The sequence below is a fragment of the Macaca thibetana genome, chromosome 14, assembly GCF_024542745.1.
Source record: "Macaca thibetana thibetana isolate TM-01 chromosome 14, ASM2454274v1, whole genome shotgun sequence".
In the NCBI taxonomy this organism is placed as follows: domain Eukaryota; kingdom Metazoa; phylum Chordata; class Mammalia; order Primates; family Cercopithecidae; genus Macaca; species Macaca thibetana.
Window position 1 is genome coordinate 64,470,887 of NC_065591.1, and position 24,488 is coordinate 64,495,374.

The 24,488-nt window shown below is 38.8% G+C and overlaps 1 protein-coding gene and 1 pseudogene across 1 annotated transcript in view; one reads left to right on the forward strand and one right to left on the reverse strand.

The window, feature by feature from the left end:
* The window catches only part of FCHSD2 (FCH and double SH3 domains 2), a 339,502-nt gene that overhangs the window by 82,233 nt on the left and 232,781 nt on the right, over positions 1-24,488 (reverse strand). Inside the window, exon 9 of the mRNA XM_050756143.1 lies at positions 2,897-3,019. Within this exon, the coding sequence (XP_050612100.1) occupies positions 2,897-3,019 (123 nt within the window). The remainder of the gene's footprint in view (positions 1-2,896; positions 3,020-24,488) is intronic.
* On the forward strand, positions 20,805-21,416 carry LOC126935717 (60S ribosomal protein L15-like; annotated as a pseudogene).

The window sequence follows — 24,488 nt, forward strand, 5'->3', positions numbered from 1 at the left end:
ATTAAATTTTTATTCCTACCACTTTCAATTTAAATGTAAGAGCATCTCATTTATTTCTCATTTCTGGGGAGTGAGATACTCATATAAGTGAATGCAGAAAATGAAAGTTTATCTCTTTATGTATCCAAACTAGTTCATAAATTCTTAATTCATTTTCTATTAAAATAATACAAGTTAAAGAGAATATAGGAGAAGAGCATGGAAAGCACTATGTGTGAGTGTGTAACCTCAGGCCAAGCCACATAAACTTCTGAGTCCAATTTCCTCCATATAAAATGAACATGGTAATGGCAACCTCATGGGATTCAAAATATACCCCATGCTAAAAGTCTTAAATTGTTAAGTGTGTGTAAAATATTAGCTATCTGTTATGACTATGTTTCCTGTTTTATAAACTAAGGGTAGTGTATCCAGTCCAACTTATTCTTGGAAAAAAACATTTCAAAGAATTTTGCTAGAAGATAACCTCTCTGATAAAATTAGAATAAATGTAATTGGATTAAAAATACAATTTATAATAAAATTAGAAATAAAAATGTCACCCTACCACCCTACCACATATTCCAACTGAATGGAAACTGCAAAACTCATTTCTAAATAATCATGGGTTAATAAGGAGAAAAAACCAGAAATAATAACAAAAGCCCTACATATCACAGAATGCACTTCAAGCAGAAAGGCACTTTTTTTTTTTAAGGTTTAAACAAATTTACTTAAAAACAAGAAAGGCTGAAAATATAGGATCTAAATAGAAAAAGAAGTTTGAGAAAGAACAATAACATAAACTGTAAGAAAGTAGAAAGAAATAATGAATATAAAGGCAAAAATTAAGGAAATAGAAACAACACTGAGAAGCACAATAAAGGTCATTTTATCTGGTTCTTGGCAAAGATTAATAAAATAGACTGGTGAGTCTGATCAAAATAAGACGGACAGCACAAACAATATTAAAAACAAAAACAGAGACAATTCTAGAAGCAAACAAGTTTATGACATCAAATCTGATAAATGAAATGGACAATTGTCTAGGAAAATTGGACATTTTAATGAAATGGATAATGGTCTAGGAAAATGTAAGTTACCCAAACATACTGAAAAAGAAACAGAAAACCTAAATGGACAAATAAACATAAAAAATTTAATCACGGCTGGGCATGGTGGTTCATGCCTGTAATCCCAGCACTTTGGGAGGCGAGGAAGGTGGACCAATTGAGGCCAGGACTTCAAGACCAGACTGACCAATATGGTGAAACCTTGTCTCTACTAAAAATAACAACAATAACAACAATAACAAAATTGTTCACTAATCAAAAATCAACCACTTTATAGAAGGAACAAAGATGTTTTTCATAGACTTTTCCCCCAACATTCTTCTCTGAAAAATTCATATATATATGCATTAAAATCAAACAAATTATACAGTAAATACTTATATACATACTATATAGATTCTCCAATCAACATTTTACATTTTCCTTTTTTTCTTAGATTTTGGGGGGTAACAATATAAGAAAACAGATATATGACAGGACTTCAAAGCACCAAGCTAGTGATTTTTGTATTTCCATATCAACCTAGCATTTTTAACACTTTTCTAAACACAGAATTGAGAGCTCTGGTACAGTGAAAACGAGAATATATACACAAGAGGCATTCAGGATGACGAGTCTGTGCTTTTCCTTCCTGTCTTTGGACACTGTCATGTGAAAATGGATATCCTGGTCCCTCTCCTAAAAGTATTAGCCAGTCCTCACTCTCCCTGACAAAAAAAAAAAAAAGAAAAAAAGAAAAAAAAAAAGAATTGAACTGGATCTTTTAAAGTAGCAGCTATGAAATGCATATTTTTTTCTTTTTTTTTTTTTTTTTTTTTTTTTTTTTTGAGACGAGTCTTGCTCTGTCACCCAGGCTGGAGTGCAGTGGCCGGATCTCAGCTCACTGCAAGCTCCGCCTCCCGGGTTTACGCCATTCTCCTGCCTCAGCCTCCCGAGTAACTGGGACTACAGGCGCCTGCCACATCACCCGGCTAGTTTTTTTGTATTTTTTTTAGTAGAGACGGGGTTTCACCGTGTTAGCCAGGATGGTCTCGATCTCCTGACCTCGTGATCCACCCGTCTCGGCCTCCCAAAGTGCTGGGATTACAGGCTTGAGCCACCGCGCCCGGCCTTGAAATGCATATTTTTAAAAAATGCATTCCTTTAGTCAGGAAACATTTACTGTGCATTTAATTTGTCAGACAAAAAACATTTAGTAACCACAGGAACAATTTATCTTCCAATGGATAGTTTCATGACTGCAAAACATTTTAATCTATCGAATCTTGAAGAAAAGTCATTACATTTATTTTCTCTGCATACAATGTGACATGTCAGCAAACTTGATGGATCTCAACACTTTTAAATGAAAAGACCGCTATCAAAGAATTACAGCATATAGATAATAGGGCTTAATTTGAAAAACAAACAAACAAACAAACAAACCAAGACATTGTTGTTTTTTTAACAATTACAAAACGCTCCTTTTCCCTTTGTGCTCTTTTAATACTCTTTGTACTGACACATGACCTGTTGTTTCCCCCATGTGAGCACAGTGCATTTAAATTTTGAGCAGAATATAAAACGTTTAAACCTTTCTGAAAGGCAATGCACATGGCAATGGGCCAATGTTCTAAGCTACCTTGTATCATCACCTCTCTTTTTGCCCTTGGTGCCATCTTCATCAACTCATCACAAAGGAGAACAGAATCTCCTCCAACTTTGTTAGAAGGAATGCTGTTACCAGGAAATTTGTCTGTTAATGCATTCTTCTAATATCACTGGTACCTTCACTTTCTTTGTATGCAGAAATACTTTAGCTTCTAAGTTGGATAACACTATACGTTGCACCAAAGGTAACTTACCTTGCTGGAGTTTTCTAATAAAAACTGGAATGTGTTCTGCACAGCTTGACATGTTTCTAGCTCAGTCCGGCTGAAGGCTATTAAATAATCCTTGAGATGATCATACACATTTCCATCAAGAGCCTGTAATGGAGTAAATAAAAGCAAAAAAAATTATAGTAAAGCTTTGACACATGATACCTTCTGTCTATGAGAAAAGTAGGTATGTTCAGTTTAAAATCTATTATTAATAATAAATGGACAAAAGATATAGATTGTAAGTAAATATGAACAGTTAACAATCACTTGAGAAAATGTTGAATCTCTCTAATAAACAAGAACTAAAAGAGGTAAGATCCAATATTGGTAAAGCTGTGGGAAAACAGGACACAACTTAGAGACAAAATGCGTGGGTTCTGATCTTTGCTCATCTGCTTAGGTGCAGGAGTGAAGTGAAATAATAAATGTGAAAGGATGCAGGTGCAGTGCCTGGAAAAGAGTAGACACTCTATAATATAAATTTCCTCCGTTTTCCCCCTATCATTATTGGTAGGATTATACATTGGTATATGTATATTTACTAAACAGCAGTGACAGAAAAAACACAATAGAAATATTAAAAAAAAGAAAAGTGGGGCCGGGCGCGGTAGCTCACGCCTGTAATCCCAGCACTTTGGGAGGCCAAGGCGGGCGGATCACAAGGTCAGGAGATCGAGACCATCCTGGTGAACATGGTGAAACCCCGTCTCTACTAAAAATACAAAAGAATTAGCCAGGTGTGGTGGCGGGCGCCTGTAGTCCCAGCTTCTCGGGAGGCTGAGGCAGGAGAACTGCTTGAACCCGGGAGGCGGAGGTTGCAGTGAGCCAAGTTTGTGCCACTGAACTCCAGCTCTGGGTGACAGAGCAAGACTCAGTCTCGGTAAATAAGTAAATAAGTAAGTAAATAAATAAATAAATAAATAAATAAGGTTGTCTTTTTGTTGTTGGGTTGTAAGACTCCTTTACATATTCTGGATACTAGATTCTTACAACATGTATTATTTACAAATATTTTCTCCCATTTTATGGGCTGTCTTTTCACTTTCTTGAAAGTTTCTTTTGATGTAAAAAAGTTTTACTTTAAAAAAAATGAGATAAGGTCTTGTCATGTTTCCAAGGCTGGACTCAAACTTCTGGGCTCCAGTAATCCGTCTGTCTCAGCCTCCCAAATAGCTGGGACCACAGGCACTCACCAGGACCATAGGCACTCACCACTGCATCCGGCTTATAAGTTTTAAATTTTGATGCAGTCTAACTTAGCTATTTTTCTTTTTTTTTTTCTTTTCTTGAGACAGTCTTGCTCTGTCCCCCAGGCTGGAGTGTAGTGGCGCCATCTCGGCTCACTGCAAGCTCTGCCTCCCAGGTTCATACCATTCTCCTGCCTCAGTCTCCCAAGTAGCTGGGACTACAGGTGCCGGCCACCACGCCTGGCTGTTTTTTTTTTGTTGTTGTTTGTTTGTATTTTTGTATTTTTAGTAGAGATGGGGTTTCACCGTGTTAGCCAGGAGGGTCTTGATCTCCTGACCTCGTGATCCGCCCACCTTGGCCTCCCAAAGTGCTGGGATTACAGACGTGAGCCACCACGCCTGGCCCAGCTATTTTTCTTTTGTTGCTTCTGTGTTGGTATTATATCTAAGAATCCTCAATGGAAGTCTTCCATTGTATCTTATGTTTGGCTGTTCCATTAAACTTTTACTATGTTTTTTTTTGTTTGTTTTTTTTTTAAATACACAAATTCTGTCCCAAAAGCACTGAGTAATAAAGCTGCACCTTCTATAGTGCTTACACCACTAGATGACACCATGGAGCACTTCAAATTTAGGCACTGCAAATATTTTTACTATGATTTCCATGTAATTATGTAACATCACCAGAGACACTGCTGGTGTTAAGTCTGAATAAATTTCCTACATCAGGACATACTTTTCCTGAACTTGTTTAGAAAAAGAAACATATAACATCTTCTGATATAAGGTTTCTGCCTTAGAAATGGTCTTGGTGGACAATCATAACATGATTATGCTTTGGCAGGAAACCACTGGAGTATTTTATTTGAGTACAGCAAATGGTAATACAGGCATCATGAGCTCAAAAAAAAAAAAAAAAAAAAAAAAAGGCACGAATTTTAAGGTGAACCAAATACCCACACAGTTTCTATTATCTCAGTAAAATATAAACAGTATCCACTGTGCCTGGCCTCTGTGCTAGCTGTATGGGTCTGAGTGAGAGGGAGGAAAAAAGTTGAAAAAAAAAGCACCAAAGTTCTGCTGGTACTTCTGTTTTTGACCTTACTATAATCAGGATTATTTCTGATTATAGATATTTCTCACTAAAGGCAATGTACTATTAATTTTGATAGAAGTATATCACAAACCAGGAATTATACTTTCACTTAGCTTCTTAAATCCTACTTAAAAAAATCTAGCTGGGTACCGTGACATGTGCCTATGATCTCAGCTACTTGGGAGGCTGAGGCAGGAAGACTGTTTGAGCCCAAGAGTTTGAATCTGCAGTGATCTATGATCGTGCCACTGCACCCCAGTCTGGGCAACAGAGGGGGACCCTGTCTTTAAAATAAATAAATAAATGAATAAATAAATAAATAAATTTCTAAACACTTTATAAAGACATTTAAGAAGTAATTTGTTGTTATAGTATATTTCACTTCAGCAATACAACAGATATTATCTCATCATGAGATAATAACTGACGCATGTATCCCAGGGTCCACCAGTAGACACGATTATCGAAATGGCTGCCAAAGCCTTACCAAAGTGATGGCAGTGGCTGCTGCCATCATGCTGGCCACAGCAGGGAAGTACTGCTGGGGCTGCACACTCCATGGAGCCAGTGGCTCCGGAGCCCTGCCCCTTCTGAGTTGGGATGGGAGCTCCCCAGGTACCACTGCAGTTGCCCAAACTGCAGCTGCAGACCCTGGCCTCCTGGTCTACGGAGCAGGCAGGAGCCCCACCCTCCTGAGAGGGGCTACAGCTGCCCAAACTGCAGCTGTGGATCCGAGCTTCCCTGTGTTCCCAGAGGAGGGCCAGGAAGGGTCCCCTGCCCCTGTCCCTTGCTGGCTTGGGGATGTCTGTTCCCGCTGCCTGGCCTCTCTCTTCTCCTGGAGCCCACTCCGATTAGCGGGGTTGGGACTGAGCCCTAGGGCCTTGAATAGCAGCGGGAGGCAGAGTCCTGGGCAGAAGAGGGTGGGTTCCCAGTAAGGCCCCACCTTCAAGCCACGGACGGCCTGAAGACTGGGGGTTGGACTGCCAGTCCGGCAGACCAGAGTGGGGACTGGTGGTCCCTCTTCTGGGCCTTCCCATGGCTGCCCATCGACCAATCTGCACACACTTCCCCCATTTTGAGGTCCATAAAAGCCCTGGGCTCAGCCAGAGCAGGGCAGAGGATGGCCAGAGGAAGAAGAGGGCAGAGAGAGGATGGGACGATCAGTTGCAGAGAGGAGTATTCTCTCTGCTAATAGCTGGAGACGATGGGAAGGCCAGCTGCAGAGAGGAGCACTCTCTCCACTGAAAGCTGCAGAGACAACCTGCCAGCAGAGAGGAGCTACTCTCTCTGCTGAGAGCTTTAGAGACCTGCAGAGACATCCGAATGACTTGCCTGTGGAGAAAAGCCACCCTCTCCAGGGCCTCCTCTCTGCTGAGACCTGACACTCCAAGGGACGATATGCCTACAGGGAGGAGCTACCCACTCCTCTGAGCTGCTCCAACAGTAAATAAAACTCTTCTTCTTTACCCTTCACTTGTCTGCCTACCTCATACTTCCTGGACACAGGACAAGAACTCGGGCAAAGGCGCCATGGCCACAGAGGTTTCTAGCCAGAAAAACTGGTACCCCAGAGATCCCGTAACAAAAGGAGGCTGATTAGATATACTGAACTTTTGTTGATAGTTTTGAATTTGATGTAGAAGCATCTTTCTTCACTTACGTTGGCAGAATATCAACCAGAATTATACAGATGTGCATTATTTAACATAAAAGAGTTAAAAAATGGCAACTTGGTGCACTAGTAGTACCTAACTACTTATATGAAAAAGATTTACTTCCAACAGGGATTTGAACCATTCTTTTAAAAAAGGTAAATCCCTACTTAATAGTAATAAATCCTAGTTTTTACTATCTTAACAGTTCACAAGCACAAATGTATTTCAGTCCTGCCCTCTCTTCTTTTCTGGGTAGGCAAAAAACTCTGTAAGCCTTTCAGAGTAAGGAAGATCCTTCAGATATGAGCTGTCTTCCATTTTCTAAGGTCTAACTAAACCAACTTTAAGTATGCCTAAGAATCACTGCAGAGCTTATAAAAGCACAGATTGTTTCAGAGCAGTGAGGCTATTCTGTATGATACTACAATGGTGGATACATGTCATTATACATTTGTCTAAACTGATAATGTACAATACAAAGAATGAACCCTAATGTAAACTATGAATTTGGGGTGATGATGATGGTGTCAATGTATGTTCATCAATTGTAATAAATGTGCCACTCTGATGGGGGATGTTGATAGTGGGAGGAATTGTATGTAGGGGAAGGGAGTGTAAGGGAAATCTCTGTACCTTCTGTTGAATTTTGCTGTGGAACTAAAACTGCTCTAAACAATAAAGTCTGCTTAAAAAAACAGAAACACAAATTGCTGGGCCCCACCCAGAGTCTCTGATTCAGCAGGCTGAATGTGGGCCCTAAGAGTCTGCATTTTCTAACAACTTGCCACTGGCCTGGAACCATACTTTGAAAATTACTGGACTGCACAGTTACTTTAGCTGACTAGGTTGAGCATTTATGTGGACTTAAGATTCTGGTGACCCTCTGGAAGTAGAGTAGCTGCAGGCAGAGAAGCCTACCATCCTGAATAGGGTCAAGAGCACCAATAGGTACTGTTATTGTAGATGGATCAGCAGCTGTTTTCAACTGGGAATCATGCTCTACTTCAGATGCCAGACAGGAAAGAGCTTGAGCTCTGAAATCAGTTGGATGTAGGTTAGAATCCCAGAGCTTTTACTTACTTTATCATGTTGATGGTCTTCTCATTTATAATTAGGGAAAGTGGGAGTACCACATACTCTACAGGACATAGTGAAGATTAAATAAGGTAAAGGATGTGGTACAATGTTAGTCTTTCTTGCCTTGCTTTAAAATCATCAATGCATTGGCCACATATTGGGTAATGAGTACATGGGGGTCATTATACTGCCTTTTTTTTTCTTCAGTGTGTGTTGGAAATTTTTCATAAAAAAGCATAAAGAAAACCTGAATATCATATTAGGGAAAAAATTCCACAAAATTTTTTTCAGTGGCTCCCACTGTATATTTTGCAAAGTAGAAATTCTTCAGAAGGCATTGAAGATTCTTTACAATCTGGTCCCAACATAACTCTCTCTCATTAGCACCATCTCTCATCACTGTTCTCTGCATTACACTCTACATCCCAACTATACTGAGTCATTTTGGAAAATGACATTCACTTTCATGTTTCCAATGAAGTTACTCTCTTGGCCTAGAATGTCCTTCCCCCATTCTCTTCCACTTAAATGATAATAATAACGATGGTTAACACAGGCAACTAACATTTACTAATGGCTTACCGAGTTCCCAGTGCTTTATAAAACTGACTCAACTAGCTCTTCCTTAGCGTTCTCACAATATTCTTCTATGTGCTATATGGGTATTATTGCAAATCATGGATTGAATCTTATTTAAGTAGGTGAGAGGAGGCCCAAGTGATCAGAAACCTTTTTCAACGGAGATTAATCTTAAAATATCTTTTTCAGCTATTCAACACCCAGAATTCCCTGAATTTTAATTACCACCTTTGCAAGGCTGTGATACTCATTAACCTGCACATGAACTCATTTTCTGGTGGGTAAGATAGCTGGAGGCCTTCTGGCCTGGGTGAATTACTGCTAGTGTGCATAGAGTTAATGCAGGAGATACAAAAATTAAGAAACAGTTGGAATTCAAAGCACAGGAAGTGGATGAAAACCCTATGATTTGCTCCAGCCCCCTGCCTTAAACTGCAATTGTCTGAACCAATGACAGCATCTAGAGATGAAGTTCAAAGCAATTCTGGATAGTACTGTCTTAACATGGTTTGTGATTAGAAGGCAGATTGCATAAATATTTATATGCAATTTGATTAAAAAGCCAATGATTAGAATAGAAATAGTCCCAAAAATAGAACCAAAGAGCTTGAAAACGCTTTTTACAAACTCCCCATCATAATATTTAAAACACTACATTAAAACCGTTTATACACATGTCAGATTTTCCCAAAAGACCCTTAATTCCTTAAGAACAGGCAGCACTTTCTTCCCTTTATCCTATCCTTAGCAGAGAAGGCCTCTAATAAATGATTATTGAAATGAATCAAACTGAGAAGGGTCTGGGCTACAAAAGCAGACCCCAGTTGTATAAGAGGGAAAGTACCAAAGAAACATTTTGAGAGTGAAGTAGAGAATGAGGCATTTATCTTAACTGGGTCATCTTTATTATGATGAAAAAAATAATATGTTGTGAAAGTTGATTATAAAAATTGGGTCATTCTTGTCATATCCAACTAAATCAATTGAGAGGCCAGGAGGAAAAAGCACTTAGGGCATATAATGTTGCTTTATGAATGTAATTCTCTGCAAGCCCACTGCTGAAACTGCCTGTGGTAACCTGAAACCAGTATTATCTAATAGCTACTGAAACAATCTGTTGTGACTCTAAGACTACCCACTTCTGTCTCTCACCAATCAGAGCTTGCCAGCTCCCCAAAACTTTACTAGTGCCAACCTTCTCTTTGTTCTTCGGACATAATGAAGATCACCCAATCTGTGTGCATGTCCCAAAATGGAACTCTTGTTTTCCAAATAAAACATTTTTTATTTAGAGATTCATCTCTGTATTTTCTTTGACTTCAACAATGTCATTGGCTGGGCGTGGTGGCTCACACCTGTAATCCCAGCAGTTTGGGATCAGGCGGATCACCTGAGGACAGGAGTTTGTAACCAGCCTCACCAACAAGGTAAAACCCTATCTCTACCATACAAGAATTAGCTGGGCGTGGTGGTGCCCATCCATAGTCCTAACTATTTGGGAGGCTGACGCATGAGAATTGCTAGAACCTGGGAGGGAGGCTACAGTAAGCCAAGATCGTGCCACTGCACTCCAGCCTGGGTGACAGAGTGAGACTCTGTCTCAAAAACAAAACAACAAAATGTAACTATTCAGACTGACACAACTTTTTAATTCTTAAAGGGTAGCAGGGGTTGAGGAGGAGGGAGGGATGACTAAAGGGTACGAAAGAATAGAATAAGACCTACTATTTGATAGCATAATAGGGTGACTATAGTCAATCATAATTGTACATTTTAAAATAACTTAAGAGTGTAATTTGATTGTAACTCAAGTGACAAATGCTTGAGGGGATGGATACCCCACTTCCCATGATGTGCTTATTTCACACTGCATGCCTGTATCAAAACATCTCATGTGCCTCGCAAATATATATATATACACCTACTATGTACCCACAAAAATTAATTTTTTTTTTTGAAAGGGAGTCTCGCTGTGTTGCCTAGACTGGAGTGCAGTGGTGCAATCAGGGCTCACTGCAACCTCTGCCTCCCAGATTCAAGTGATTCTCCTATCTCAGCCTCCTGAATAGCTGGTATTATAGGCTTGCACCACCATGCACAACTAATTTATTTATTTTTTTAATTTTTATTTATTTATTTTTTTAGTAGAGATGAGGTTTCACCATGTTCATGGATCAGGCTGGTCTTGAGCTCCAGACCTCAAGTGATCCATCTGCCTCAGCCTCCTAAAGTGCTGGGACTACAGGTGTGAGCCACCATGCCCAGCCTTAAATTTTTTTTTTTTAAATAAAATAAAAAATTTAAAAAACAATTAAAAAAATAATTTCTAATTTTTAAAAATCTTCTGGCCATGCATGGTGGCTCACGCCCGTAATCCCAGCACTTCTGGAGGCCGAGGCAGGTGGATCACGAGGTCAGGAGCTCGAGACCAGCCTGGCCAAGATGGTGAAACCCCATCTCTACTAAAAATACAAAAATTAGCCAGGCGCAGTGGCAGGCACCTGTAATCCCAGCTACTCGGGAGGTTGAGTTAGGAGAATTGCTTGAACCCGGGAGGTGGAGCTTGCACTGAGCCGAGATCGCGCCACTGCACTCTAGTCTGGGTGACAGAGCAAGACTCTGTCTCAAAAAAACAAAAAACTCTTCTTACATCTTGCATAACAGTATCCAACAAACAGCTATCAAATAGAATTGCACAGACAAACAGACAAGATCAGGTGGCTATGCATATATTCTTCACAAGATCTTGCAATAGTGTTCTGGGTCAATGTTCTTGTTTCATTGTTGTTTTAAATTTTTATCAGACTGACTTATATTTTGACTAGACACTACTTCCCTCCTCTGACTTTCAAACCTGTGCATCAAACTGCCTCTTAGACTGAATCATTCTCTTTTCCACCTGCTTTTCTTTTTGGGTTCCTCAGTGTGTGATGCCACTATTCACTTGCCTGCCTGTGGCAGAAAGCTGGAAGTCAAGATTTACTTTTCCCTCTGTCTTATCCCCCACATACTGTTAATGACCAAATCTTACTGATTCCACTTCTTAAATACTAACCAAACCCATCCCCTCCTCCTGATCTCCACAGCTACTCCCCTCTGGTCATCCTGTCTCATCCGGATTATTGCAGCAATCTCCTGTTGCCCTGCATCCAACTCTCCCTCTTACCAACTAATTTCCACACTGCAGCTAGGAGGATGTTTCTAAATTGTGTATTTTACTTGACTGCTCTATACTGTTCACTGGCTACCCATCACATCTAGGAAAAGGCTTTTAAAAAAATCATTATGGACCACATTATCTGAACTTGGCATACCTCTTCAGCTTCTTCACTTATTACTCACTCCCCGTTCTCCTTCCCTATTACACTTTCTCTACAATGCACAGTTTTTGGCTTCTCCAATATTCCTTTTTTGCCTCTGTGCTTTCACACATTCTTTTCTTCTGCCTTGACTACTCTCTGCTTTCTCTCCTGTGGTCTGGCTCACTCTTATCAGTCTTAGTATCTTCGCTTAATCATCTACTTGGGTATCTCTGTTGTCTTTTTGCTTCATAATTCCTGATCATAACATACAACCTCATGCTGGTGATATTTGTTTGTATGTCCCTCTTTTTGTTTAAGTTCCATAAAGGGAGGCATCAGGTCTGTTTACCATTCCATCTTCTGTGTTGAGTATAGAGTTTGGCATACTGGTAGTGCTCAATAAATATCTGTTCAATAAATAACACCAATCGGAATTCACATGATTACAAAAAATGAATAAACCTATACTTGAGCCCCATGACTGAGAAATCTAATGATATTACCTAACATCTATAAAACTGTATACAAGTTAAAGGAGTAACTGATTTCACAAAACTCTAATTCAGTAATTTTCAAATATTTTCAGTAGTGGCATCTTTTTATGTGGAATTCCAAGACATAAAATATATATAACCTTGTAAGCCTTCTTTCTTCTAGCAACAGATCCTGCTCTCCTGACCTCAGGGATAAACTTGCAGGGTAGGCAGATATGCAAGACACAACCTCAAACCACTGTCCTCTGCCCCTAATTACTGGGCGGAGGTGGTCCCTTGACCTAAATTAGGTCATCCCTGGGATAGACGCTGAAAGATTAGTCCAAAATGGCCTCTCCTTCCCACCAAATGGTTATTCTTCCTAGCAAGCAGATAGTGCCTATCTGTAGTGGGAAAGAATTAAACCAACTCACAGAGAAAAGCAGTGATGAGAAATTTGGCAAAGTGAAGATGGGAATGGTGGACAGAGGACAGGGGCAGTGTCCTTGAATTGGGTAGTTCTTGAGCAAGCACCATCTCATCCTTTCTGTGATCTGGTTACCTGAGCCAACAAATTCCTCTGTTTTGCCTAAGCTACTTTGACTGGGTCATTGTTATTTGCAATCAAAAGACTTTTTACTAAAGAGTAATAAATGATACCCAACTTATATTAGCCATATCCAAATTGTGTCTTTTGGTTGCATTGTAAGGAAAAAAAGTTGACTCACATGGACAATTAATTGCAAGTAATAATAATTCAATTGCTTGCCTTACTATTCCTGGTTCTCTTCAATTAAATAGATCTCAAAGCTTAAAGTAGACAATTTTCATGTCAAAGCTGAATTGCAAATACAACCCAAAAGTTGCATACATTTCTTACAAATTTAAAGTAAAGTAAAAACTATTTATTGCCAGGTACAGTGGCTCATGCCTATAATTCCAACACTTTTGGAGGTTTAAGTGGGTATATCACTTGAGCCCAGGAGTTCAGGACTAACTTGGGCAACATAGCAAGACTCCATCTCTACAAAGAATACAAAAATTAGCCAGGTGTGGTAGTATGTGGCTGTAGTCCCAGCTATTCAGGAGGCTGAGGTAGGAGGACTGCCTGAGCCCGGGAGGTTGAGGCTACAGTGAGCCATGATCACGCCACTGCACTCCAGCCTGGGCAACAGAGTAAGATGCTGTCTCAAAAAAAAAAAAAAAAAAAAAAAAAAAGAGCTATTTAAAGCTTACAATAAATCATAAAAGTATCATAACAATAACAGTTTGAGAAGGGCACATATGATGAAGATGCATCTGTATCTTGTCTAGCATTTTACATTTAAATGAGCAAAGCACAAGAATGTTCTTAAAGTACACTTGTTTGTTTAAGTGAACAGATACGCACAAATTTCAATTCAAAGAGACCTGTGTGAAGAGCCATGCTTTTTTGTTTGTTTGTTTGTTTGTTTGTTTGTGAGACGGAGTCTTCCTCTGTCACTCAGGCTGGTGTGCAGTGGCACCATCTCGGCTCACTACAACCTCCACCTCCCAGGTTCAAGAGATTCTCCTGGCCCAGCCTCCCGAGTAGCTGGGATTACAGGTGCACACCACCACACCTGGCTAATTTTTGTATTTTTTAAAGTAGAGACGAGGTTTCACTATGTTGGCCAGGCTGGTCTCAAACTCCTGACCTCAGGTAATCCACTTCCCTCGGCCTCCCAAAGTGCTGGGATCATAGGCATGAGCTGCTGCCCTTGGCCGTAAATTTCTTAATCAATGATAGAATTCACATATGTATGCTCAGAAATGGCAGGATAAGCATTCTTTCAAGGTTTATATAAATGTGAGTTAATCTGGCAGTATGAACTCCTTGGTGGTCTCCAATATGCAAAAACTTGGTAGGTAATTTATCCAAATATACTTTAAAAAAATAGCCAAACTTTTTGACTATTTGATACAAATTTTTAGGGGAATAATTCTGTAATAATTGAGAAACTGAGAAACCATGGGACCTTTGACCAGCCATATGTTTTAATGACCCAGCAATGTTTTTAAACAATTGAATTTGAATGCCTTTAAGCAGCCACGTTCTTTCCAGGTAGCTATTAGGCCACACAGTCCCTTACACATTACCTCTGCCCTCTTTATTCATTTGACCTACTTGATCCCTAAAATCAGTTGAGTTCAGAACCCCAACTCCCAAACTCATAATGTTAAATACTCAAAATAGTGAAGAAAAAAAAAAAAGGAATATTCTAAGGACAAATTCAGAAACTTAGAAATCTGGAATGCTCCACCGAACATTTATTTTACAGCAAAGTGTAAACGTCCCAGAACTTGTTTGAAGAAGATTATGATGAATTAGGAGGGAAAATGGGTCATTTTCCTAAGCATTTGATGTAATTTCCCCTAAAGGAAGAACTTTAAACAGTCCCCTCCTTATTTAGATCCAGGAAGGGCACAGATTCTTTAGCAATAAAGTTATGCTGAAATCCCTTGAGTTTCCTTAATGCAGCCTAGAAAAACAAACTCTTCTTTTCTGAGAGCAATGGGCATTTCTAAAATACCCTTTGGTAAACGTCAAGGATATAAATATGAAGATGATGGTAAACGTGAGTTGTCTTAAAATTAAATCATGAAATTCTACAGTCTTTCTTTGCTGATATTGGAAGAAAACACTGATTGCCTCTTGCTTTTGTTTATCTTTTTCAGAAGACCCCAAGCTACACCTAATCAGGTTAAAAAGAGAAAGGAGCTTTCTACAAATTTAAAGAAATCAAAACAAGTACTGGGCTGTATTTACATTACTGTAAATATCTTCATATGTAGTTGAATTTGTCAATTGATATAAAGTAAAATCTGAAACATATCACCTAATTTTTTATGTGGTTGTTTTATTTAAAAGCAGAGTTACTTTAGGTTACTTCAGGTTCTGTGAAAGAGGAAACAAATAAGGAAGTTTATGTCTGTAAATTACAAAACCAGGAAAGGAAAATTTCAATGCTGTTTTTCTGTAAAGTTTGTGTTATCCTCTTGCATTACTACTAGCATGCAAGATAAGTCAGATGCCTGAAAAAGATCTGCTGTACTACTTATGCTGACCTAGTTGTGAGTGTGCTAAAACCACATAATATTTAGGTTGCCATCTCAAAACAGCATGGACAGTAGAAAACCTTGAACGATATATACTTTCATTCAAACCCCAGTTCTACCACTCACTAGCAACCATCACTCTGGGAAGACATTGACCTTTCCATTCCTTATCTGACAGAATCATAGGAGTGTGGTATGTGTAAATGATGGTTATTAAAATAATAGGGCTTAACCATTTCTATATTCTACCAGAGAATTTCATCTATCTCCCTTGTAAGACTATAGTAAGGAATTTTGATTACAGACTTGGTTTTTGAGTCTGACTCTATTATGTACTTGAGCAGTAGAAATGCTCTAAGTCTGTTACCTTAACTATAAAATAATTAAAACATAGCATCTTCTTAAGAGGTCTGTTAAATCAATATTTTCTATGTACCATTTTAATTCCCTTGTTTCTTTTACTATATATTTTGGCATGGTTGCCTGGGAATTATCAGTGTGATTTTGTCAAACTCAAGAATCTTGACCACGCGCCATGGCTCATGCCTGTAATCCCAGTACTTTAGAAGGCCAAGATGGGAGGCTTGCTTGAGGCCAGGAGTTGGAGACCAGCGTGGTCAACATAGCAAGACTCCATCTCTAATTTAGAAAAGAAATAACAATTTTTAAAAAAGAATCTCAATTGACTGACCTTTAAATTCAGCTTCTCCCTTCTGCCAACTTAACTTTGCTGCTGAACACTTTTAGTATATCTTTATTTCAGTTATTGTATTTTTAACTCCAGAATTTCTATTTGATTCCTTTTCATAATTTGTATCTCTTTGATGATATTCTTTATTTGGTGAGATATCATTCTCATACTTTCCTTCAGTTCTTCAGACATGGTTTCCTTAGCTCTTTGATATATATTAAAAATCGGCAATTTAAAATCTTTGTCTAGTAAGTCCAATGTATGAACTTCCTTGGAGACAGTTTCCCTTGTCTCCTTTTTTTCCTGTGTATGGGCTATATATTCCCATTTCTTTACATGCTTCATAATCTTGTTAAAAATTAAACATTTAAATAGCAGATTTCTGCTCTCCAACCATGCCATCCGATAGCAAAGAGGAGTTCTTCCTTAGCTGCGGTCCTGATAAAGAACAGAATATGAACACAGTTGCATAGCTGGAGGAAGACAGAGCCAGAGGACCAAAGGCTTGATGAAGGAACTCTTAAGGCTTTTGGGGAAACTAAAATAGAAGTTTAGATATTTAGGTATCTAAATCAGAAAAACGTATATATTAGACAGTAAATATGATTGTTGCAAATAAAAAAATTCTTGGCATTTCAGTTTAGTCTGAGAATTTTCCTATATTCATCTTTTGGCCATATTATTTAAATGGTCTCTTTTGTGTGCATTTTTGACATCAAAGTATTGAACTGACAGAAAGCATTTAGCACAAAGAAATATAAAGTCTTAGTGTTAGTTCAGGAGACAATATCTCTGATGCTGGCCAATTCAAGTATTCCTTACATTGACATTTTAGGGAAGAGTTAATATACATTTCATGGACATATGGGACCATTAACGGAAAGGCAAGATCTGATCTCTTTAGATGTTTCCATTGCTCTCTTCTAAAATAACAACTGGCAGTTCCATTAAACATGCCGTGACATGTCCTTTACAGCCCCAAGACAGCCTTTAACTGGAACAATCTCACATGTATGGTATACTCACAAATGATAGCTAAATTTCTTTTTAAATTTATTTTATTTTATTATTTTTTTTGAGATGGAGTCTTGCTCTGTTGCCAGGCTGGAGTGCAGTGGTGCCATCTTGGCTCACTGCAACCTCTGCGTCCTGGGTTCAAGTGATTCTCCTGCCTCAGCCTCCCGAGTAGCTGGGACTACAGGCGCGCGCCACCATGCCCAGCTAATTTTTGTATTTTTAGTAGAAATGGGGTTTCACCATGTTGGCCAGGATGGTCTCAATCGCTTCACCTTGTGATCCGCCTGCCTCGGCCTCCCAAAGTGCTGGGATTATCGGCGTGAGCCACTGAGTCTGGCCTTATCTTATATTTTTAAAGACAAGGTTTTACCATGCTGCCCAAGCTGGTCTCGAACTCCTAAGCTCAACGCCTTCCTTGGCCTCTCAAAGTTCTAGGACTACAGGCATGAGCCACAGCGCCCAGCCTGACAGCTAAATTTCTTTGCACCTGCCTTATCTATGCAACTCAGGATATTATGACAAAAAAACCTTATGATAAGCACAATAATAATTATATTCAAAAATTCAGTTTGATATATATATATATATATATTTTTTTTTTTTTTTTTTTTTTTTTTTGAGACGGAGTCTCGCTGTCACCCAGGCTGGAGTGCAGTGGCACAATCTTGGCTCACAGCAAGCTCCGCCTCCCGGGTTCACACCATTCTCCTGCCTCAACCTCCCGAGTAGCTGGGACTACAGGTGCCTGCCACCACGCCTGGGTAATTTTTTGTATTTTTAGTAGAGATGGCGTTTCACCGTTTTAGCCAGCATGGTCTCGATCTCCTGACCTCGTGATCCGCCCACCTCAGCCTCCCAAAGTGCTGGGATTACAGGCGTGAGCCACTGGGCCTGGCCAAAATATGTTTTTAGAACCTACTCCATGCCAAGAACTATGCTAAGCATTAATTCTGTTTGTCTATGTGCTTTTGAATACATAACCATGAGAACCTGGGCAAGCAGTGGAAACAAAAATGTAACACAGGATAATTTCAATTATACAGGGTGCTAGAAGAGAGGCACCTAGACAAACATGAGGGTTTAAAAATGATTTTCTATAGGAAATAATGTCTGAGTGCAACCAATTATGCTAGGCACCATGGGAAATACAGAACATAAGATAAAATACGTGAAACAAAGAATAATGTAGCTGTTAATATAATTTAAAATAAGAGTAAGCGTTATGTCTGAATGTTAAGGGAAACAACAGAATAATGCTGGCTGGAGTTTTCAGGGAGTATGTCTCTAAGGAGTATGTCTAAGGAGTATGACACGAATTGAGATAGGAGGAAAGCATTCCAGGTAGGAAAATACATCCCCAGCACACTCAATGGCAGAATTTAGTTACCTGCAGTAAATAAATGAAGAGTGTTGAAGGTAAGACTGGGGCAGTATTATGCAGATTACGAAGGAGTTTTTTGTGGTTTTTTTTTTTGAGATGGAGTTTTGCTCTTGTTGCCCAGACTGGAGTGCAATGGCGCGATCTCGGCTTACTGCAACTTCTGTCTCCTGGGTTCAAGTGATTCTCGAGATTTATACTTGAATTTTATGTCAGCCAGTTGAGACTATTAGACAAGGCTATTAGCAGAAGTTCAAGAAACCTGGCATAGCTAGAAGAACTGAGAAAGTTTCAAAGATCGAGACAAGAAGGGTCTAGGATAGTTAAAGGTATTCAAAGCAGTAGCCGGTTTGGGGAGAATTTGCCTTCTATTCTCTTCCTTGCTGGTGTCTAGGTATGCCCACAGCCAGCAAAACAAGTGAGGGATTTGCAGGGTGTCCTTTTCCTGACAGAATGAGAGGCGAGCAGATCATAGCATCTCACCAGATGGAGAAGCTTAGGCATCTTCTAGCAAGTAGTGGAAGTCTCTATAGGTTTGTCCGGAGAGGGTCAATTTTCATCATTCTTTTACTTGTATTCTACAGAAACAGTGGAAAGGAACCTGTCTTGAAAGTCCTTCAGAATTACATTAGTCACAGTTTTCATTAACAGAATAGTTCAGTTCTAAACTACTGAAAAAAATCATTATCAAGCCAATCCAAGACTAACTTATCATTTTGATTTTTGTTTTCTTAATAAATTCATTTGGTTTTAAAATGGTTTCTGAATTGCACTCTAAAGCTGATTTAAGATTATAAATATTTTCTAAAAAAATATAATAAGGATAAAGTCACAGAAGTTTTGGTCTTTACATAATAAAAGTGGCCTCTGAGCTACTAAACAATGCGGGATATTTTCAAATTTTAATACAGTAGCCAAACTGTACTTTTTTTGGGGTATATGGTTATTCAGAATATCAAATCTTTCAAGAACAGAGCCTATGAAAAAAAGAATCTGTTTCCTTATTATAAACACTCACATGTCCATTCTAAAGTCAATTCCAGCAAAAACTTGTGCTGTGCTCAGCAATAGTTGAATCACAGAAAAAAACATTAGCAGAGGACATCAGGAAGGAAGGAAGGTCAAGAAAGACAGGATCCACTTCTCAGCAGCATGACAGTAATTCCCCCCTAAAAATTATAACCAAGCATTTTCCCCCCAGTCAGTAAGATTGTGGTGGCAACAAATTGGGTCTCACAAACCTTTCTAAGGAATGGCTTTTTAATTATTAAACAAAAATTAAGTTTCAACTTCCATGTTCCACAGTTTAATGGTATCCACAATTATAACTTAATTTTCTCTGGAGAGTTATAGAGATTTATTTAGATGTTAAAAGCTGCCTGTTTGATGAATATATTTCAGTTTCTCGGTTAGAATTTGATCACTGAGAAAATTCTCTGGCTTATAGGAAATCTTTGAAGACAGTTGATGGCTCTTTCTTTTCCTTTTTTCTTTTTGAGACGGGGTCTTGCTCTGTCACCCAGGCTGGAGTGTAGTGGTACAATCTAGGCTCACTGCAATCCCTGCCTCCTGGGTTCAAGTGATTCTCATGCCTCAGCCTCTCAAGCAGCTGGGATTACAGGTGCCCACCAAGACACTCAGCTAATTTTTGTATTTTTAGTAGAGATGGGGTTTCACCATGTTTGTCAGGCTGGTCTTGAACTCCTGACCTCAAGTGATCTGCCCACCTTGGCCTCTCAAGTGTTGGGATTACAGGCGTGAGCTACCATGCCTGGCCTTGATGGCTCTTTCTATAACTCAGTAGTAACGTTCCAGGGAGTTTCTTCGAGAACATCTGCTTGTACAGTCCCCTCTGGCAAGAGCCCCTAGTGTTTTATGCGGCAGTGCTATATAGCCTGTGTAGAAAATGCAAGCAAATCCAAATTGAAAAGGCATTTATGGCCTACCATAGGTGACTTTTGGGTCTAATTTCATAGAAGCAGGACAAATAAAATTCAGCCCCAAGTTGGAATCACCTTTGCCATCATCCTTAGCCTTTTAAACTCATCACTACCAAGATTCTAAATACCGAAAGCCTCACAATATCTAAATGGGGCTTTGTGTGTTTATATTATGCTTACCACAAATGCATCACACTTTCAATACTGAAGGGCCTTTTATAAAGCATGTTAGTATTTTAGTTGATGTAAACAGGTTTGACTAGAAACATGTTAGTCTCTAAAATGCAGTTACCAAGTATTTTTTTAATATTAAAAGAAATAATATATGTAAGGAGGTTAGTATAATATGTGGCAATAAATAGTCAGTAAATAAGTTATTTTCCTTTTTGTCTGGCGGTAGCCATCAGGTAAGCCAAGATGGGTGCATACCCGCACATCCAGGAGCTATGGAGAAAGAAGCAGTCTCACATCATGCACTTTCTTCTGAGGGTCAGCTGCTGCCTGACCAGCTCTCTGCTCTCCACAGGGCTCCCCACCCCACCCAGCCTGATAAAGTGCGCCGACCGGGCTGCAAGGTCAAGCAAGGTTACATTATATATAGGATTCGTGTTCGCCGTGGTGGCCGAAAACGCCCAGTTCCTAAGGGTGTGACTAACGGCAAGCCTGTTCATCATGGTGTTAACCAGCTAAAGTTTGCCTGAAGCCTTCAGTTCGTTGCAGAGGAGTGAGCTGGACACCACTGTGGGGCTCTGAGAGTCCTGAATTCTTACTGGGATGGTGAAGATTCCACACACAAGTTTTTTGAGGTTATCCTCATTGATCCATTCCATAAAGCTATCAGAAGAAATCCTGACACCCAATGAATCACCAAACCAGTCCACAAGCATAGGGAGATGCATGGGCTGACATCTACAGGCCAAAAGAGCCATGGGCTTGGAAAGGGCCATTAAGTTCCACCACGCTATTGGTGGTTCTCACCGGGCAGCTTAGAGAAGGTGCAATACTCTCCAGCTCCACCGTTACCACTAATATAAGTAAAGTTTGTAAAATTCATACCTAATAAACAATTTAGGACAGTCAAAAAAATAAATAAATAAGCTATTTTCATATTTTTATTCTCCTTCAAGGGACCAGAGGCCACATGAGTCTTGGTCACTATGTGTCCCCAGTAAATGACACATAGAATGACAGTAAATATTTGTTAAATTATGAATTAATGAATGGCCTCAAATAAAAACCTTTGCTAACAGTCACTGAATCCCACATGTCCAAAATAGTATCTAAGAGGATATAAAAACTGTACTTAAATTATAATTTATATAATTTTTATATTTATAAAAATATAAATTATAAATTATGTTGGATGTCAATTTGCTTAGTATAAAATATAGACTCCAACTCTATTAATATATTATTACTTATTATTACTTTATCATTAATTGTTTTGTTCTTTTATTGATCTATCCTTTAACTCATTTTTACTAGTCAGAAGAGTTGTTTAAACAACATGAAATAATGTTCAATTTGTTAGTAAGCAAAAAATTAAAAATTAAGAATTTTTTACCTTCATCCAGATGGTTGCTCACATATGTACATTTGTTTAAATACAAACCACAGTTTTGACAAGGGTGCAAGGATAGGCACTTTCATACACTGTTTTCAGAAGCATATATTGAGATAATCTTTTCGAATCAGTTAGTCAAATGAAAAGTATTAACCAATCTTTGTTTTTGACCAGGGAATGCAGCTTTTAAAAAAGATATCTTAAGGAAGTTATCAAAGAGGTGTATAAAGATTTGTAAAAAAGAACCTTCACTAAAAACCATAAAAAAAGCTTTATAAAAGCATAAAAAAGAGTAAGAAAATTAATTGCATATTAATATGATCAAATACTATGCAGTTATTAAAATCACATTTTCAAGTAACATGTAAAGGCAGTGATACGGTTTACATTTTTTGTCCCCTCAACATCTCATGTTGAAATGTGATCTCCAATGTAGGAGGTGGGCCTAGTAGGGGGTGTCTGTGTCATGGGGCAGATCCCTCATGAATGGCTTGCTGCTGTCCTCACAGTAATGAGAGCATTCTCACTCTATGAGTTCACACTAGAGCTGGCTATTTAAAAGAGCCTGGCAGCTCCCTCCTCTCTTGCTCCATCTCTTGCCATATGACATGCAGTCCTCCACTTTGCCTTCTGCCATGATTGTAAGCTTCCTGAGGCCTTACCAGAAGCAGATGCCAGCACCATGCTCTCTGTACAGTCTGCAGGACTGTAAGCCAAAATAAACCTCTTTTCTTTATATTACCCAGCCTCATGTATTTCTTTAAAGCAATGCAAATGGGCTAACACAGGCAGGAATAGCTCAGAATGTATTTTATGTGAAAAAAGAAAAGGACTTAGGTATATAACAATTTTGAAACATGTATATGCAATATATGCATAGGAAAGATTAGAAGGATATGCCAAGATTACAGTAAGAGTGGTTTACTTTTACAATGTGAAGTTATTTTAAATTTATCTTTAGGTTTTCTGTACTTTTCAAATTTTATTTTGGTACTTTGCTAATCAAACAGAAAATACATACTTTATAAAAATTAAAAAGTACTGACAAACATGCTATAGAATGCTATGGTATATGCTATGCTATTATTTTATTTTTATTATGGCTATCCTAGAGGGTGTGAAGTCATATCTCATTGTTTTGTTTTTAGACACAGGGTCTCGCTCTATCACTCAGGCTGGAGTGCAGTGGTTTGATCATAGTTCTCTGCAGCTTCAAACTCTTGGACTTAAGCAATCCTCCCACCTCAGGCTTCCAAATAGGACTACAGGTGCATACTTCCAGAAGTGCTGGGATTATAGGTGTGAGCCACCATGCCTGGCTAAATCACAGATTCATTAATACTGACTTTCCTTTTTCATTGAGACGGAGTTTCACTCGTTGCTCACGCTGGAGTGCAATGGTGCGATCTCAGCTCACTGCAACCTCTGCCTCCCAGGTTCAAGCAATTCTCCTTCCTTAGCCTCCCGGGTAGCTAGGATTACAGGCACGTACCACCATGCCCGGCTAATTTTTTGTATTTTTAGTAGAAATGGGGTTTCCCCACGTTAGCTCGGCTGGTCTTGAACTCCTGACCTCAGGTGATCTGCCCACCTCTACCTCCCAAAGTGCTGGGATTACAGGCATGAGCCACCTTGCCTGGCCCTGACTTTTGTATTTACTATCCACATTTAACACTTCTTTCAACTTCAACCTACTTAATTCAACTATAGTTAGGATTAACTGAGGACTACTGAATAGAATTCCAAGATGCTTGATGGAGAGGTTTGAGTAGGAAAGGATTAGTGAGACACTGAATCAGGAAAAAGGCAGCACAGAACAGCATGGATTATGGGAAAACAGTAGATGTGAAATTCACATTACCTTAGTTATTTATTAATAGCTTTAATGAAAGGGAAGGAAATTGAAGAGACTGACAGGTGAGGAGATGAAGGGCACAAAGATGGAAATGAGAATTCCCTGGGTCAGTCTATTTGATTTTTGAACATATATGTTTTAAGTGTTTTACATATTTAAAGTATAAAATTATATTGGCTGTTCTGTTCACTGACTCAGGCACTCAGAATGATGCCTCACACTTAGTATTTATTCAAGAAATATTTGCTGAATAAGATACATTAACATTATATTTTGATATTTTATTAGTTCATTAACTGCAAGAAGTTTCAGTTAGCACATCTATAATTAAATATTTGTTCTAAGGCATGTAAAAATATTGTAAACCACTACACTAAGAACATATGAAGATAAACTGAATATTAAATACTCAGACTTTAATCACTATTCATTGTGATGCTGCCAACTTTAACTTCTATTGCATGACATGGAGTTAAAACTAGACAATTACATGGTCAATAATTACAATGCTCAAAATGTCAATACCTGCCAATATCCTCTAACGCAAGTCTGTAAAATAGGTATTGTGGAAGTATCTAGCATATTTTACCTTTAAAATACGATGGTATAAACAGAGTAATAGCTACCATTTACAGAGTATCTATTATATTCCAGGAGCTTTGTGCAGTAACTGTACTTTTTA